General features: G+C 46.5%; 1 protein-coding gene and 1 long non-coding RNA gene across 5 annotated transcripts in view; one reads left to right on the top strand and one right to left on the bottom strand.

Annotated features, from left to right (window-relative positions):
- Positions 1-18,711, top strand: part of RBM44 (RNA binding motif protein 44) — a 457,239-nt gene that overhangs the window by 357,573 nt on the left and 80,955 nt on the right. For 3 of the 4 annotated variants that reach the window (XM_063933175.1, XM_063933177.1, XM_063933178.1), the window contains 4 exons: positions 2,803-2,828; positions 2,928-3,033; positions 3,114-3,171; positions 9,286-9,368. In XM_063933175.1, the coding sequence (XP_063789245.1) occupies positions 2,803-2,828; positions 2,928-3,033; positions 3,114-3,171; positions 9,286-9,368 (273 nt within the window). The remainder of the gene's footprint in view (positions 1-2,802; positions 2,829-2,927; positions 3,034-3,113; positions 3,172-9,285; positions 9,369-18,711) is intronic. The other variant, XM_063933176.1, reaches the window with a different exon arrangement.
- Positions 15,463-18,711, bottom strand: part of LOC134944545 (uncharacterized) — a 145,040-nt gene continuing 141,791 nt past the window's right edge. Inside the window, exon 2 of the long non-coding RNA XR_010181895.1 lies at positions 15,463-18,186. This is a non-coding gene — a long non-coding RNA (uncharacterized LOC134944545). The remainder of the gene's footprint in view (positions 18,187-18,711) is intronic.

Here is an 18,711-nt window from a genome sequence, read left to right as displayed (position 1 = left end):
TGGTTGAACAGGGTCATCAGATGTGTTTGATTATCAGTTTCTTTGATGTTTTTTTGTGTTCATTATTATTATTATCCTTTATTTATATGGCGCTACAAGGGTTCCGCAGCACCCAATTACACAGTACATAAACAAATAATCAAAACAGGAAAACAGTGACTTACAGTTGAAGACAATATAGGACAAGTACAGGGTAACTAAACATACTGTAGCTACATCAGCAGATGTCACTGAAATAAGTATCAGGGTCTCTGAAAACCTCTGGGTTTGGGGCAGTCGAGGATTATTAAAGTAAGAAAAGGATAAGCACATGAGGGAAGAGGGCCCTATTCGTGAGAGCTTACATTGTAAATGGGTGGGGCAGACAGACAAGGGTGACACAGATGGGGGTGGACCGAGCGTGGAACAGAGGGTTAGGATGATATTTGGCTGGGTTTGGTAAAGAAGTGTGTCTTGAGAGCCTGTTGAAGTTTTGTAGAGAGGTGGAGAGTCTGAGGGGTAGAGGTAGAGAATTCCAGAGTAAGGGAGCAGCACGTGAAAAATCTTGGAGACAGGAGTGGGAGGAAGTAACCAGAAGACAGGCGAGTCGGCGTGCATTTGCAGAGTGAAGAGGACGGGTGGGAGTGTAAAGGGAGATAAGGTCGGAGATGTACGTAGGAGAGGAGGGGGTGAGTGCTTTGTTAGTGAATGTGAGAAGTTTGACTTGGATTCTGAAAGGGAAGGAAATACCAAGAGATCTACAAGGTGTGAGAAGCATTGCAAAGTAGAAGAGTTTACTAATGTGGTACTTTTTCCTTCTATTTTTAGTCTCATCTCACTCTTAAACTAATAGGATCCTTTGCTAGCTTTGAGATACCGTAATTTTTTGCTGTTATATTGGAACTTATTTCACTGCCCTGATTACCTACACTCTGCGCTTCATATATATGTGTTTCTGCTGCGGGGTACACTGGGCTCCACAAGGATTAACATTGGGGTGTAGAGTAGGATCTTGATCCGAGGCACCAACAGGCTCAAAGCTTTGACCTTCTTCCCAAGATGCATAGCGCTGCCTCCTGTATCACCCTGCCTCCGTGCACAGGAGCTCAGGTTTGTAGTTGGTGCCATGCAGTAAGCAGGCACATAACAGGGCTGCTCCAGCAGCCCTGAGAGAAGCTTTTAAAGAATATTGAAGACTTCAAGGGCTGCAGCAGAGACACTGACTGTGTTAGATGTCAGTCAGACATCTCCTGCTGCAGCTCCATCACCTCCCCCAGCGGCGCTGTACATTCCCGCGCCCTGGTTGCTGGGTACCTACAGTGGAGGCTTTAGTTTTCTTCCAAGTTAGTCACACACATGACTGCTGCTCTTCCTGATCGCGTGGCCGCACTCAGGGAGGAGGTAAGGGGTCCCCTCGACGGGACCCGCTGTAAATCGCGATCCCGCCGTTGGCTCCTTGGTACTTGTCGGTGGTTCTGGAGGCATTGCAAGGGCCTCCGTTTGAGCCTCTTGAATCTGCAGACATTAAGTGGCTTTCTTTTAAGGTATTGTTTCTGCTGGCTATTGCCTCTGCTAGACGGGTGTCAGATTTGGGTGCCTTGTCTTGTAGGTCACCATATCTGATTTTTCACCGTGATCGGGCGGTTCTTAGAACACGTCCCGGGTATTTACCTAAGGTGGTGTCTTCTTTCCACCTTAATCAGGGGATTGTGGTTCCGGCCTTTGCCTCTCCTGCTTTGTCTTCCAAAGAACGGTCTTTGGATGTGGTACGGGCTCTCCGTATCTACGTGAAGAGAACTGCCTCCATCAGGAAGTAGGATTCTCTCTTTGTACTGTTTGATTTTCACAAACGTGGCTGGCCTGCTCACAAGCAGACCTTGGCCAGATGGATTAGAATGGTGATTGCACATGCTTATGTACAGGCTGGTCGCCCAGCTCCTGCTACTATTAAGGCCCATTCTACTCAGTCTGTTGGACCTTCTAGGCAGCCCGCCGTGGTGCGACCCTTGAACAATTGTGCAAGGTGGCTACGTGGTCCTCAGTGAACACGTTCATAAGGTTCTATGCCTTCGATACTTCAGCCTCCCAGGATGCTTCCATTGGACGCTGGGTTCTTGTGCCCGCTACAGTGCGTCCCCTCCCATAAGGAACTGCTTTAGGACATCCCCGATGTTAATCCTTGTGGAGCCCAGTGTACCCCGCAGCAGAAAACGAGATTTATGGTAAGAACTTACCGTTGTTAAATCTGTCTGCGAGGTACACTGGATTCCACAGGGCCCCCACCATGACGCACTTAGCTTCTTTGGATTTGTATGGCATTAGCCGCTGATACCTTCTCCTGTCGTGAGAATGTGGTGTCTGTGGCTACTAACTTTTATCGTCTTTTACCTGCTACTGCATTGAACTAGTTAACAAATCTGAGCTTCTGTGCACAGAGGCAGGGTTATAGAGGAGGCGGCGCTGTGCATCTTGGGAACAGTCAAAGCTTTGAGCCTGTTGGTGCCTCGGATCAAGATCCTACTCTACACCCTGATGTTATTCCCTGTGGAATCCAGTGTACCTCGCAGAAAGAGATTTAACAAGGGTAAGTTCTGACCATAAATCTTTCTTCCTGTATCAATACAGTTATTCATTTCTTTAAATCACTCCTCCCATTGGGAATGTTTTAAGCGTTGTACTACTATGCAAGGAATCTGAATGTTTGTGACTGAATGTACTAAGTAATCCACTGGTCATTATCTTTTTGTTCTTTTCGCTGTCAGATTGTAATTCTTTCAATAAATAATTCACTCATGCAGATTAAAAAATTTTTGTTTTCTATAGCTCACCGAATTGAAATCTCCAGCTGAGTAAGTATCTAAATTTTTTATATCCTAGCTGATGATTGCACTAATATATGGTTACATTCGTCAATAATTGATGTAATACCTGGATTTTCCATTTTTCAGTAACTTACTGAAGGAATGCTTCATGGATACTCCTCAGCACAGCACACTGCAGAACAGGTCTGATAGTGCATCTTGGGGATTCAAGAAAACTAATAGTGTGGCAAATGTACGTGATATTTACCAAATATGTACTAATCAGCCCATTGACTTGTGCACAAGCTTCATTAATGACTTATTTTATTTTAGGATCTGACAAGCACGTCCCTTTCTGCTACACAGGATACCCAGGAGAGAGGAGAGGGAGGTTGGTGTGTTTTTTTCAATTCCAGTGAAATGTAAAACACATACCCTAAATAATACTCAATAGTAGCTGCTTTTGTTATGATATATTGGGCGGTGTTCAATTGTGTTTGTTGCCCCTGAGGTGGTCAAGCTGAAATGAGTGAAAACTGACCCATTTGAGCGCTCAAACAGTACTTTTCTGCAGTGCGCCCGTTAGTTTGGTTGAGTTTAGCCGCTTTAAACCCAACCTCCCTGGTCGCGATATAAGAAACTATTGGATATCACATTAACCCCCACACACACATGGGAGATAGGGAGCAATAAACAATTCAATATCCCCCATTATACGCTGCTTCATATCCACAACCGAATGTTCCTGTCTGCATTTAAATTTAATTGCACGTTAAGTGTGTTAAAAGCTCAACTAGTTCTAAATTAGGTGATATTCCACAGAACCATATGTTACAATTTGGATTCTTATTCTCCACTTTGATATACAGATGCATCCCGCTACAGCAGGCCTGGCCAACCTTTGGCTCTCCAGATGTTGCGAAAGTACGCATCCTAACGGGCCCTGCCACAGTTTTAGCATTTCCTAATAGCAAAAGTGTAGCGGGGAATTCTGGGACTCGTAGTTTCACAACAGCAGGATAGCCACAGGTTAGCCAGGCCTGCGCTGCAGCCTTGCTACGTATAGGAGCGTGGTACCGCGATGCAAACGCAGCGCATTTGCTGCCAGTTCCCATTGAAAGTGAATGACATAGCGGGGCGTACGGCCCACTGTGCTACGAGTAGTGTGGCAGCGCTGTATAAGTACACATCTGTAATGGTTTACTCATACAATTGCTAGTCTCATCTGTAGTCTTCTGGAATTTCTTATCTTTTGTTTATTTTAACGTTGGAAAACTTCCCATGTAGCTGGAGTTTCCAGAATATCGAAGGTAGTGTTGTGAGAAGCTTTGTGCTGACTTAACCTGGCAACCACCATCAATCCCAGTGTGTCTGCAAAAATGTTGATCAGAAGATGTCAATTGAGGTTTAGGAAGGCTATTGGCTTGTAGCTAGCAGATGGTCCGTGTCTTGGCTATCCCTATATATGACCACTATGGCTGCCATGATATTTTTTACTTCTAGCACCAACAGAAGCGTGGTCAGTCATGGTACAAACTTTCATTACAGTATATTTATATTTTGTGGTCCTATTGTTCGCTTTGCTTTACAATTTAGTGCTAGGAGTGTGTCAGCCTAGTAGTGCCTCTCATAATATCCCTGGCAGTTGGCGGATCAACCTGCTTTATCCGGTCCAGTAAAAGCCGGTTAACCTCCAGTCACCACCCTTAAAATTAAGTAATCAGATGTATGTCTTGCACTTAGGGGACGCGCTGATGCTGCACAGTAATGACTACATATTGGCAATATGAAGTGACCTCTGATGTTTTATTAAATTGAACTGTAGCTTATGTGAGGTTATCGGATTTATTTTTGAGGAGTGCATGTTATTCTACCGTCTGTTGAAAAATAATATTGCAGCTTAGAGCTCCAGTAAAATCGCTGAATGGTCAGACTAGGCTTAGGGTGTTAGTGGGTATTGGTTGGTTGTATAGGGCTCCTTCACCAACATAAAAAAAATTGAAAACTTTACACATTTCTTTTGCCTTTTTGAGGCCTTTTGCTCATTGCTCCCCGTGCTTTTTACAGGTGCTTTGGTTTTTCTGTGTAGTACAATATGAATGTTTAGTGGTGCAGGATAAGGTCATTGAAGCATATCATGTAGGATGGATAGGTTAGGTGTTTTCATTGAACTCTAAGCTTCAGGCAGTGCTCTCAAGGCACTTAGGTACAGGTGTATTAAGCCTGGAGAAATGATAAAGCAGTGAAAAGTGCAAGGTGATAACGCACCAGCCAATCAGCTCCTAAATGGAAAAGTACATAATGTAGCTGATTGACTGGTGTGATCACCTTGCACTTATCACTGCTACAGGCTTAATACATCTGCCCCTTAATATGATGTGAAACTGGCTCTCTTATTAGAAGTGTCTTGGTGTAGTGACACTGGTTTATGATGAACCTGTGGTTTGAAGTAAAAAAAATTTTCTTTCCTGTAACGTCTGAGCTGTAGATCTATTACTTGCTGTTGCTGAACAAGCCTAGTCTCCTCTGTAGTTGCAGCTAATGGCTACAGTCAGGTAGTGCCATGCTTGTTGGGTATAATGCTAGATGGAGAACAAGTATGCGTGTGCAAAACACGTTCAGCAGTGTTATCCTAAAGGGCCCCATACACTAGACTAGAGCGATAATGCCCGATTTCATCCGATTTCGGGCATTCGGCCCGATATATCGGATGAAATCGGGCATTTTGGAGGTGTTTCCGATACGATGCGCGATCCCGTGAGCATCGGATCGGATCCTCCAGATTGAATGTGCTGCACATTCAATCAGGTCCGACCTGGGGGCATGGCTGGGATTGCCCAAGATACATTGTACGTATGCAAAAGGACAGCATACGATATATCTTGGGCGATCCTGCCCTCCGGGAGGCTGCCGGGGTGATCGCCTGCGACATGTGGTCGCATAAGTGTATGGGGCCCTTGAGTGATGCAGACAGCCCAAGACAAGATGAGAACAGATCACTTAGTTCAGTGATAATGCTGATTATCTTACAGGAATGAAAGCAATACCTTAAACACACCTTAAATACACTTTACCATGGAGCCGCTGCGGCCGCTAGACTTAATACACACTCTACGTACTTTGTTCGCTAATAGTGTACAAAGTCTCGTACTGTGTACGGACTTTGCGTACAAACGCCGCGCTGACGGTACAAAGTACTCACAGCGCGTACACACCCAGAGATACACTTTAAACCTTTTACAGCAATGCAATGCAATGATAATACACTTTAAACCTTAGCAGGGCAATGAAGACACGACACCAGATTGTAATTAAACCGCTGGGTTCCGAAACCACAGCGTATTATTGCTGAAAGGGGGTTACAATACAAATAATACAATACAGTATAACAGTAAATGGCTACATTCAATGGTACATACGTGAGTGAATTTGCCGGTCCTCCGTCATCTGATAGATAACGTTGTGAGTCTTGTGTCTGAGCAGGCCTGCAGCAGGCTCTCTTTATACAATTCATCCAAAAAGCAATACAATAGATACTGTAATCTCTTTGTCCATTGGACACAGGGATGCACATTTACAGTACAGGAGAGGTCATAGGTCGGTTTGAATAGGTAGGCGATGTCTGTTCCAACTGCTCTTGTGGGTGGTCTCCTCTGGATTCCCGCCGCATACATAATGTACAGTAAATACAGTTTAAATCTATATTTTGCTCCTGCACATAACTATCCGCAGGAACATGCGATCTTCCTCAAACCAACACCGGAATGTTGCCCTTAAAATACCCTTCAGCTGGATACCAAACACCACCTTATAACCTTGTTCTGTCCCCTCCTATTCTGTAAAGGTGAATCCCTTTGTTATGTTACCATTTAAACTGCTGTTACTTTCTGATGTGGTGCAGGGGGACTATGTGTACATTGTGCACTATTTGGATTAAATATGTAATGTGTTTTGATAGCTTTCCATGCGTTCACAAACTCTACCGTAAATACCCATACCACGCGCTGATGCGCAGGACCGTGGGAGCGACCATACGCAAATTGCGAATATGTGCACGCACAGCAGAACAAGTACACGCGCGGAGGCCATCTGTGTGTAGTTTGTACGTGATGTGTGTGTACTGCAATATTTTTCGACTTTGACATCAGGGAAACAATTGCTTACTAATAATTAATATTTAAAAAAAATTCTATGTCAGTGAATCATAAAATATACAAATAAGTTATATTCAATATAGTGATTAAATGAACACATTGCAGTGTTCACCTTATTCTACACAGTGATTGTGCTGAGCCCAAGAAAAAGTGGGTCCCAGGGACCCCATACTTTTAAAAATTGGGGTCCTACCGGTCCTTTTCTGGGTCCCATCGGAGTGAGGGTTCTTATTAATCTTAATCTTGTTTGGACACTACAAAAGTGTTGCAAGGTGGGGGAATGGGGTGACAATGCTGCTGGGCTGTGTAGCATACAGGACACCCGGCACCAGAGCTGTAACTAGACATTTTGGTGCCCTTTGGCAGAAAGTGAATTGGTGCTCCACCTCCCAGATATTAAAGTGTAGGCAGTGTGTGCCGCAAAAATGTAGGGGCGTGGCTTCATGGGGAAGGGGTGTGACCACATAATAGTGCCAATTTACATTACACCACACAGTAGTGCAGCTTATACACATTGCACCAGGTAGAGCACAATATACACATTGCACCAGGTAGAGCACGTTATACACATTGCACCAGGTAGAGCACGTTATATACAATGCACCAGGTAGAGCACGTTATACACATTACGCCAGGTAGAGCACGTTATACACATTGCACCAGGTAGAGCACGTTATACACAATGCACCAGGTAGAGCACGTTATACACAGTACGCCAGGTAGAGCACGTTATACACATTACGCCAGGTAGAGCACGTTATACACATTACGCCAGGTAGAGCACGTTATACACAATGCACCAGGTAGAGCACGTTATACACAATGCACCAGGTAGAGCACGTTATACACATTGCACCAGGTAGAGCACGTTATACACAATGCACCAGGTAGAGCACGTTATATACAATGCACCAGGTAGAGCACGTTATATACAATGCACCAGGTAGAGCACGTTATATACAATGCACCAGGTAGAGCACGTTATATACAATGCACCAGGTAGAGCACGTTATATACAATGCACCAGGTAGAGCACGTTATATACAATGCACCAGGTAGAGCACGTTATACACAATGCACCAGGTAGAGCACGTTATACACAATGCACCAGGTAGAGCACGTTATATACAATGCACCAGGTAGAGCACGTTATATACAATGCACCAGGTAGAGCACGTTATATACAATGCACCAGGTAGAGCACGTTATATACAATGCACCAGGTAGAGCACGTTATATACAATGCACCAGGTAGAGCACGTTATATACAATGCACCAGGTAGAGCACGTTATACACATTGCACCAGGTAGAGCACGTTATATACAATGCACCAGGTAGAGCACGTTATATACAATGCACCAGGTAGAGCACGTTATATACAATGCACCAGGTAGAGCACGTTATACACATTGCACCAGGTAGAGCACTTATACACGTCATATTGAGAGGTATGCTGCTATGATGCCAAATCAGAGACCATATAGTATAACCCACTAGACTAAGACAAAGTGTCTCCCTTTGCAGATACAGCTCCAATCACCAGCCCCCCCCCACCACCACCACCACCACCACCTCCCTGCTGGACCCCACAGCGGTGTCCAAAGGCTATAAGGCAGAATCCCAAGCAAGCCCACATAATCCCAAGCAAGCCCATCTAATCACGCGCAGCGGACACAGGCAGGCAGCCACCGCATAGCCAGCCCCCCTCCCACCGGAGACGCCAGACCCGCGTCCGTGATCGAGCAGGTAAAGCTGGGCTTAGTGAGAGGGGCTTCCCGCTGTGCCATCTGAGGTGGTGGCCGCGCTTGCTTTGTAGGGTTCTAGCAAACGCGGCAGCGCGGCCACCGCCTCAGACGGCAACGCGGGAAGCCCCTCTCACTAAGCCCAGCTTTACCTGCTCGATCACGGACGCAGATCCCTGCACTCTGCCACATCGCCAGCACCCCCCAGACACTGTGGCAACCCCCCTGTTCAGAAGCTTAGCCCACTGCGAGCAGCAGCATGCACAGGAGAGGCGCCATAGAGGAGGTTAAAGGCTCCACCTCCTCTTTCTATCATTCAGCCGGGGCCAGCATCAATCAATCCATGCAAATCCCCCTTAGGGATTGGCTGATGATGAGCGCATCCCCGAGGACCCACCCACTTTAGAAACTGGAGTCCCAGGTCTTCAAAATCGTGTAAAAAAACGCGCCATGGAGCGTTTTTGCGATCACTGCTACAATAAAATAAAATCATGTATGCAAATAACAGGTCTTGCATCAAGCTGCCAGAGTATAAGTGGAGTAAATGAATGAATGCAGCTGCTTATGCACATGTATGCTTTATGTTTATTTTGTTTTATTTCTCCTAGAAGGCAGGAACTCTGGGACTCAGTCAGGGGTGCAGCAAGCTTACTATGTCCACGTGGGAAATATAGCGCCGTCAGTCACAGAGGTATGAGTTTACAAGTCCATGGTAAATAATCCGCTTCCTGGCGTGTCTGTCTGGTACACTGCTGTAATTCCCTAAGCTCTCGTTCTTCCTGCTTCTTATGGCCTGTCAGCTTGAGCTGTCTAAAGGGCCCTACACACTTGCCGATGCATTCAGTTTTGATGATCGATCTGAATGATGATCGATCATCGTCCAAATTAACTTGCGTTGCAAAGCGACGGAGAACCAACGATGAAGGTCCGTGGGGCCGCACATCGTTCATTGCTCGTGCATACACACTGAGTGATATGAATGATTTCTCGTTCATTACTGAACGAGATCGTTCATATCGCCCGCACAGATCGGCAAGTGTGTATGCGCTTAACACTATTAGTCACGTAGCTTTCTGTCCCGTGGTTTGTGTTATATTTGTAGTGGGTTTTGCTGGTCTGTGTCCTGACTAATTGTGCACGATTAGGTTTTCAAATGGTTTTGGAGGACTTCATGCTCACTACCATATGGGCATTACAAAGTTCTAGGCACCTGCTGTCAGGGGAAGCAGTTTACCGACTGCCAGGAGCATGGTGGTCGATATACAGACACCAGGATCCCGAAGAAGCTATCCCGTCGCCTACATACGGACAGGGATGGGGGGGGTTGGGTGGAGGCTTGGTTTAGGCAGAAGAGGGGGGGGCGGCTAAGGGGAAGGGCATGGAAGGTTAGGGCCCAAGGAGGGAGGTTTAAGGTTAGGCACAAAGAAGGGGAGGGTTAGGTTTAGGCAGCGGGGAAGGAAGGGTTAAGGTTAGACACCCACAAGGGAGAGTTAGGGTAGGGAAATGGTGAGAGTTAGGGGGCTTGCTGGGGGGGGGGGGGCTGTCGGGATTATGATGGACGGGATGCCAGTGTCGGTATGTTGACCACCGGCATCCCGTCCATCAGTCATACATACTGATCCCGCTGTCAGCTTAGTCTCCAGTTTATATTGTGTTCTCACTTCATGCCTTATCTGCTCTTTTCACTTTAGTTGATCATGAACTACATTATGGCACTCTGCATATGTGACACCAACCTATCATGCTCAAGATAACACATACAGTACTGTACATGTATTGCAATCTCTGACATCCCTCTGTATCACCTGGGCACTATATTGCAGCAATGATCAGTTTAGAGGGGTAGGGGTAAGCAGTGTGTGGCACCCAAGCTGCCAATGAATACGCATCCAGCATGCCCGGCAACAGTTTTAGCATGCCGTAACAACACAATTGGCAAGACTTGCTGGGATGTGTGGATCCCCAGCAGTTACACTGGTCTTCGATGACTGTTTTTTTCTCTGACGTCCTAGTGGATGCTGGGAACTCCGTAAGGACCATGGGGAGTAGCGGCTCCGCAGGAGACTGGGCACAAAAGTAAAAGCTTTAGGACTACCTGGTGTGCACTGGCTCCTCCCCCTATGACCCTCCTCCAAGCCTCAGTTAGATTTTTGTGCCCGGCCGAGAAGGGTGCACACTAGGGGCTCTCCTGAGCGTCTTAGTGAAAGTTTTAGTTTTAGGTTTGTTATTTTCAGTGAGACCTGCTGGCAACAGGCTCACTGCATCGAGGGACTAAGGGGAGAAGAAGCGAACTCACCTGAAGTGCAGAGTGGATTGGGCTTCTTAGGCTACTGGACACCATTAGCTCCAGAGGGACCGAACACAGGCCCAGCCTCGGAGCTCGGTCCCAGAGCCGCGCCGCCGGCCCCCTTACAGAGCCAGAAGCAAGAAGAGGTCCGGAAAAACTGGCGGCAGAAGACATCAGTCTTCAACAATGTAGCGCACAGCACTGCAGCTGTGCGCCATTGTTACTCAGGCACACTTCACACTCCGGTCACTGAGGGTGCAGGGCGCTAGGGGGGGGCGCCCTGAGCAGCAATGTAAAACACCTTGGCTGGCATAAATACACCACATATAACCCCCAGGGCTATATGGATGTATTTTAACCCCTGCCAGAACTTACAAAAAAGCGGGAGAAAAGGCCGCCGAGAAGGGGGCGGAGCCTATCTCCTCAGCACACAGGCGCCATTTTCCATCACAGCTCCGCTGGAAGGACGTCTCCCTGACTCTCCCCTGCAGTCCTGCACTACAGAAAAGGGTAAAAAAGAGAGGGGGGGCACTAATTTGGCGCAGTTTTGATACGAACAGCAGCTATAAAGGGAAAAGCACATTTTATAGTGGTATTCCTGTTTATATATAGCGCTCTGGTGTGTGCTGGCATACTCTCCCTCTGTCTCCCCAAAGGGCTAGTGGGGTCCTGTCCTCTATCAGAGCATTCCCTGTGTGTGTGCGGTGTGTCGGTACGATTGTGTCGACATGTTTGAGGAGGAAAATGAGATGGAGGCGAAGCAATTGCCTATTATACAGTTGTCACCCCCTGGGGAGTCGACACCTGAGTGGATGAGCTTATGGAAGGAATTGCGTGACAGTGTCAGCTCGTTACGACAGACAGTTGACGACATGAGACAGCCGGCTACTCAGCTTGTGCCTGTCCAAGGGTCTCAAACGCCATCAGGGGCTTTAAAACGCCCGTTACCTCAAATGGTAGACACAGACACGGATACTGACTCCAGTGTCGACGATGATGAGACAAACGTGACTTCCACTAGGGCCACACGTTACATGATTGAAGCAATTAAAAATGTATTGCATATATCTGATAATACAAGTACCACTAAAAAGGGTATTATGGCCCTCATTCCGAGTTGTTCGCTCGTTCTTTTTCATCGCATCGCAGTGAAAATCCGCTTAGTACGCATGCGCAAAGTTCGCACTGCGACTGCGCCAAGTAACTTTACTATGAAGAAAGTATTTTTACTCACGGCTTTTTCCTCGCTCCGGCGATCGTAATGTGATTGACAGGAAATGGGTGTTACTGGGCGGAAACACGGCGTTTCAGGGGCGTGTGGCTGAAAACGCTATCGTTTCCGGAAAAAACGCAGGAGTGGCCGGAGAAACGGTGGGAGTGCCTGGGCGAACGCTGGGTGTGTTTGTGACGTCAACCAGGAACGACAAGCACTGAACTGATCGCACAGGCAGAGTAAGTCTGGAGCTACTCTGAAACTGCTAAGTAGTTAGTAATCGCAATATTGCGAATACATCGGTCGCAATTTTAAGAAGCTAAGATTCACTCCCAGTAGGCGGCGGCTTAGCGTGTGTAACTCTGCTAAATTCGCCTTGCGACCGATCAACTCGGAATGAGGGCCTATGTTTGGTGAGAAAAAACTGCCTGTAGTTTTTCCTGTATCCGAGGAATTAAATGAAGTGTGTGATGAGGCGTGGGTTTCCCCCGATAAAAAAAAACTGATAATTCCTAAAAGGTTATTGGCATCGTACCCTTTCCCGCCAGAGGATAGGGCACGTTGGGAAACACCCCCTAGGGTGGATAAAGCGCTCACACGCTTGTCTAAACGGGTAGCACTACCCTCTCCTGATACGGCCGCCCTAAAGGAACCTGCCGATAGAAAGCTGGAGAATATCCTAAAATGTATATACTCTCACACGGGTGTTATACTGCGACCAGCAATCGCCTCAGCCTGGATGTGCAGTGCGGGCCTGGCGTGGTCGGATTCCCTGACTGAAAATATTGATACCCTAGATAGGGACAGTATATTACTGACTATAGAGCATTTGAAGGATGCATTTTTATATATGCGTGATGCACAGAGGGATATTTGCCGACTGGCATCAAGAGTTAGCGCGCTGTCCATTTCTGCTAGAAGAGGTTTATGGACGCGGCAGTGGTCAGGTGATGCGGATTCTAAAAGGCACATGGAAGTATTGCCTTATAAGGGAGAGGAGTTATTTGGGGTAGGTCTATCAGACCTGGTAGCCACGGCAACTGCTGGAAAATCCTCATTTTTACCCCAGGTAGCTTCTCAACCTAAGAAGACGCCGTATTATCAGGCGCAGTCCTTTCGGCCCCATAAGGGCAAGCGGGCAAAAGGCGCCTCATTTATGCCCCGTGGCAGAGGGAGAGGAAAAAGGCTGCAACGAACAGCCAGTTCCCAGGAAGAAAAGCCCTCCCCCGCCTCCGCAAAGTCCTCAGCATGACGCTGGGGCTTTACAAGCAGACACGGTGGGGGCCCGTCTCAAGAAGTTCAGTGCGCAGTGGGCTCACTCGCAAGTGGACCCCTGGATCCTTCAAGTGGTATCTCAGGGGTACAAATTGGAATTCGAGACGTCTCCCCCTCGCCGTTTTCTAAAGTCTGCTTTACCGACGTCTCCCTCAGACAGGGAGGCAGTATTGGATGCCATTCACAAGCTGTATTCCCAGCAGGTGATAATCAAGGTACCCCTCCTACAACAGGGAAAGGGGTACTATTCCACACTATTTGTGGTACCGAAGCCGGACGGCTCGGTGAGACCAATTTTAAACCTAAAATCCTTGAACACTTAGATACAAAGGTTCAAATTCAAGATGGAGTCACTCAGAGCAGTGATTGCAAACCTGGAAGACGGGGACTATATGGTGTCTCTGGACATCAAAGATGCTTACCTACATGTCCCAATTTGCCCTTCTCACCAAGGGTACCTCAGGTTTGTGGTACAGAACTGTCACTATCAGTTTCAGACGCTGCCGTTTGGATTGTCCACGGCACCCCGGGTCTTTACCAAGGTAATGGCCGAAATGATGATACTCCTTCGAAAAAAGGGAGTTTTAGTTATCCCTTACTTGGACGATCTCCTGATAAGGGCAAGATCCAGGGAACAGTTGGAAGTCGGGGTAGCACTATCTCAGATAGTGCTGCGCCAGCACGGTTGGATTCTCAATATTCCAAAATCACAGCTGATCCCGACGACACGACTTCTATTCCTAGGGATGATCCTGGACACAGTCCAGAAAAAGGTGTTTCTCCCGGAGGAGAAAGCCAGGGAGTTATCCGAACTAGTCAGAAATCTCCTAAAACCAGGCCAAGTCTCAGTGCATCAATGCACAAGGGTCCTGGGAAAGATGGTGGCTTCTTACGAAGCAATCCCATTCGGCAGATTCCACGCAAGAACCTTCCAGTGGGATCTGCTAGACAAATGGTCCGGGTCGCATCTTCAGATGCATCAGCGGATAATCTTGTCACCAAGGACAAAGGTGTCTCTCCTGTGGTGGTTGCAGAGTGCTCATCTTCTAGAGGGCCGCAGATTCGGCATTCAGGACTGGGTCCTGGTGACCAAGGATGCCAGCCTGAGAGGCTGGGGAGCAGTCACACAGGGACGAAATTTCCAGGGCTTGTGGTCAAGCCCGGAGACATCACTCCACATAAATATCCTTGAGCTAAGGGCCATCTACAATGCTCTAAGCCTAGCAAGACCTCTGCTTCAAGGTCAGCCGGTGCTGATCCAGTCAGACAACATCACGGCAGTCGCCCACGTAAACAGACAGGGCGGCACAAGAAGCAGGAGGGCAATGACAGAAGTTGCAAGGATTCTTCGCTGGGCGGAAAATCATGTGATAGCACTGTCAGCAGTGTTCATTCCGGGAGTGGACAACTGGGAAGCAGACTTCCTCAGCAGACACGACCTCCATCCGGGGGAGTGGGGACTTCACCCAGAAGTCTTCCACATGATTGTGAACCGTTGGGAAAAACCAAAGGTGGACATGATGGCGTCCCGCCTCAACAAAAAACTGGACAGGTATTGCGCCAGGTCAAGGGACCCTCAGGCAATAGCTGTGGACGCTCTGGTAACACCGTGGGTGTACCAGTCAGTGTATGTGTTCCCTCCTCTGCCTCTCATACCCAAGGTACTGAGGATCATAAGAAGGAGAGGAGTAAGGACTATACTCGTGGCTCCGGATTGGCCAAGAAGGACTTGGTACCCGGAACTTCAAGAGATGCTCACAGAGGACCCGTGGCCTCTACCTCTAAGAAAGGACCTGCTTCAGCAGGGACCCTGTCTGTTCCAAGACTTACCGCGGCTGCGTTTGACGGCATGGCGGTTGAACGCCGGATCCTGAAGGAAAAAGGCATTCCGGATGAAGTCATCCCTACCCTGATCAAAGCCAGGAAGGATGTGACCGTGCAACATTATTGATGGCCTACTGACGTCAGTGAGAGCAATCCTTAACGTTACAGATAATACACGACACCATGTAGTTAAGAATCACTCTGCTTTATTGAATGTTTTAACATTGGTATAAAAAGAGAACACATAAGGGTGTAACTGATAAGTGTAAAAGGGCTCATTGGCTTAGGGGTGGTGCCCTAGTGGGGTACGTAGGGGTGGTTAATACTTGACATAACATAATTGGATATAGCAGTTGCTAGGCAGATGTTATATACGTTGCATCAAACGGAACTTAACACAAGATCTTTTAGTAACACACAGAAGTAGAAAAAGCAGGTTTCATCTGGTATAGAACTGACCTTGGATGCCAGACCCACACAAGCCTGGTATCTGTATGAGAGACAAAGGCACCTAGCACAGGGCAGCACGCATCCATGCAAACACATAAGAGTTCATATAGCATGTTTTAACCCTTCACTAGGGAAATAGAAATATTCACTTTTACACTGTAACCACCACAAGGAAACTGATCATATAAAAAGTAATATGTACAAAGACAGAAGAGGTAACCCTTCAATCCCCTCTTAGAATCATGATTATTATATGACATGATTCTGGAGTGAGGCTCCTTTCTTGTTTCTCCAGTTCTTGAGATATTGGACATAATCGTCGGGTCCCTCACTATCAGAGGAGGTGACAGGACTGGTAGTTATATCATAATACATCAGGGCCTTATCAATGCCTTTGGAGGTAAGTTTCTTTCCACAGGGAATTACACAATAAACTATAATGCCTAAAAGAATTAAAGTTATGAGTATAAATATGCTTATTTGCACAAGAGCCTGTTTCCAATTTTCAAACCACCCAAAATATTGGCTCCATGGGTTATCAATACCTGAATTTTTCTTAAGTTCTATGGATAAGGTTTCTAACTTGTTTATGGCTAAAGTAACCTTACCATTGGGACCAGTGTTGTCAGGAATATATGTACAACAGCCTTCCACCTTACTAATGTAAACACATGTACCGCCTTTTTCTGCTAGAATCATGTCAAGGGCCATTCTATTTTGAAATGTCATTTGGGAAGTGGCTTCTAGCTGTTCAGCTATACCTTTAAGAGCATCTTTGGTATCATTAACAAATCTTTGTTGATTATAATATATATAATTAATCCAGGCTACGTTTTTATTTACAGTTACTATAGGAAACAATGATTCAAAACCCGCAGCCACTTCATCTCTAGCTTTGAACTCATTTGGAACACCTCTTGGGACCCCTATAGCATCAATGTATACGTGGGGGTCAAAGCTACCTCCTGGGAGTGCTCTTTTCTTTCGATTAGCAGGAGTATTAGAGGGAGGAGTGGGGTCATCGGTGATCATTAGGAGTGGCATTATGACTTTGGCCAGGGCACACTCACCATACCATGGTGTGTCTAATTTAATTCTAAGTTTCATATCCCCACATATGTAATAAATGTCGCCTAATGATCTAGTTTGGTTGACTAAAACAGTTGTTCTTTTATTTGCACAATACCCTGGTGGGAAGGTTTTTAGATTTCTCCCTGTGGTGGTGTTAGATGTATAACAGGTATAGTTTCCAGGATATATGGTTATGGTGCTTCCTGGGTTGGGATTTTTTGACAATATGGGATATTCCCTTTTCCACATTTCGCACTGACTATCATTTGTTTTGGTGTCATTAAAAAGGCTGAAAAAACAATTTTCCTGTTCTAGGGGTATATTAAGGGGCACTGTACCGAGGTGGGGCCTAGATTTGCCACAGACATAACAGTTGCTTTTATTGTGTTTGTTAGCACTATACTTCATCCATTCCAACCAGAAATTGATGTCAGAGAAACCAGTTTCAATAGCTAGGGTGTCTTTAAAGGTGGGATTGTTAACGGCCATCATATCCTTGAAGGTGGTTATATGAGGTTTCAAGAGGTTGGGGCGTGGTTTAGAGGGCTTGAGCTGGGCATACTTTTCATTGTTAAACATATCCTGTAACAAGAATGGTGTAAGGGATGGGTTTAAAAAAAAGATTCACCTAGGACATAGGTGCCTGCATCAGTAGACTGGGGATGTTTTATGCTTAATATGAATTTACTATCACATCTGTTTTGTCTATGAAGGGTAAGACGGGTAAGCAGGGACTCACCATATTTGTCTTTACTTGAGAGAGCCTCTTTGGGCTGGTATCCATAACCATGGCCAGAATTCCATCCCACTGATCCCCAATACGCACATTTATTTCCCCAATATTTACTAGTAACACAAATATAGGCTTCAATGGGGGTATTACGTGTACCATACTGATCACACTGCCAGGAATAATATTTGTTAAGACAGGGAGCAATGGTACAGAAATCTATTTTGTAGGTGGCAACCTCAGTATTGGAGGAGTTATACCAAAATGTGTAGGTGCCGGATTTTTGTGTAATGTCTACTTCAGCTGTAGCTTGGCAAGTGAGGACCATTAGGATTATCAACATAGTCCCCAGGATAGAGGTAGGGGACAGGTTCCTCATCTTCCTCTGTTCTTCTGTCTTCGCTAGGTGGGAGGTCAGGGCTGTCTGCCCCCGTTCGTACCTCGCTGGAATCACTTGCTTCCCTCTCTAGGTCTGGTCTAGGAACCTTTTTCACTCGGGATGCATGGATCCAGGTGGGGCTTTCCTCTGTCAGGACTGCTGTTCTGGTTACTGCTACGACCTCTGTCTCTGGACCGTAGGTAAAGTCTCCTGGGCTCTTGTTCCTGGGGAGCACCTTCACCACGACTCTGTCTCCGACTTTAAAGGGGTGTGTAGGTTCCTGTGGATTCAAAGGGTTTTTACAAACAACCTCATGTTCAATTTCATTCAGTTTTATTATCAGGGACCTGACATACTCTTCTCTGATAAGTTCTAGATCTCCCTCCTGTATTACTAATGGTTTCTTAGCCCAAGGTGTAGGGAAGGGCCTACCCATTAATATTTCAAAGGGGGAGTAACCCAAAGTCTTTTGTGGTGTCATTCTAATTTCTGCCAAGATAATGGGAAGGACTTGCTTCCATTTGTGGAAGGTGCCTCCTGTGGCCTTCCTAAGCTTGTCTTTGAGGGTCCTATTCATGCGTTCTACGACCCCTGAACTCTGCGGGTGATACGGGATGTGGAACTTCCATTCCACCTGCAGGGCCTTTACCAAGGCCTGTGTAATTTTTGCTGTAAAGGCGGAGCCTTTATCACTATTGATTTGCAATGGGCACCCCCATCTGGGGATGATTTCCTGAGTTAGGATCCTAGCAACTGTCTTTGCATCCTCAGATTTAGTGGGGAATACCTCTGGCCATCGAGAGAA

Source organism: Pseudophryne corroboree, chromosome 7 (assembly GCF_028390025.1).
Source record: "Pseudophryne corroboree isolate aPseCor3 chromosome 7, aPseCor3.hap2, whole genome shotgun sequence".
Classification (NCBI taxonomy): domain Eukaryota; kingdom Metazoa; phylum Chordata; class Amphibia; order Anura; family Myobatrachidae; genus Pseudophryne; species Pseudophryne corroboree.
The sequence above is the reverse complement of the archived record's forward strand: the minus strand, read 5'-3'. Positions and strand labels throughout refer to the sequence as shown.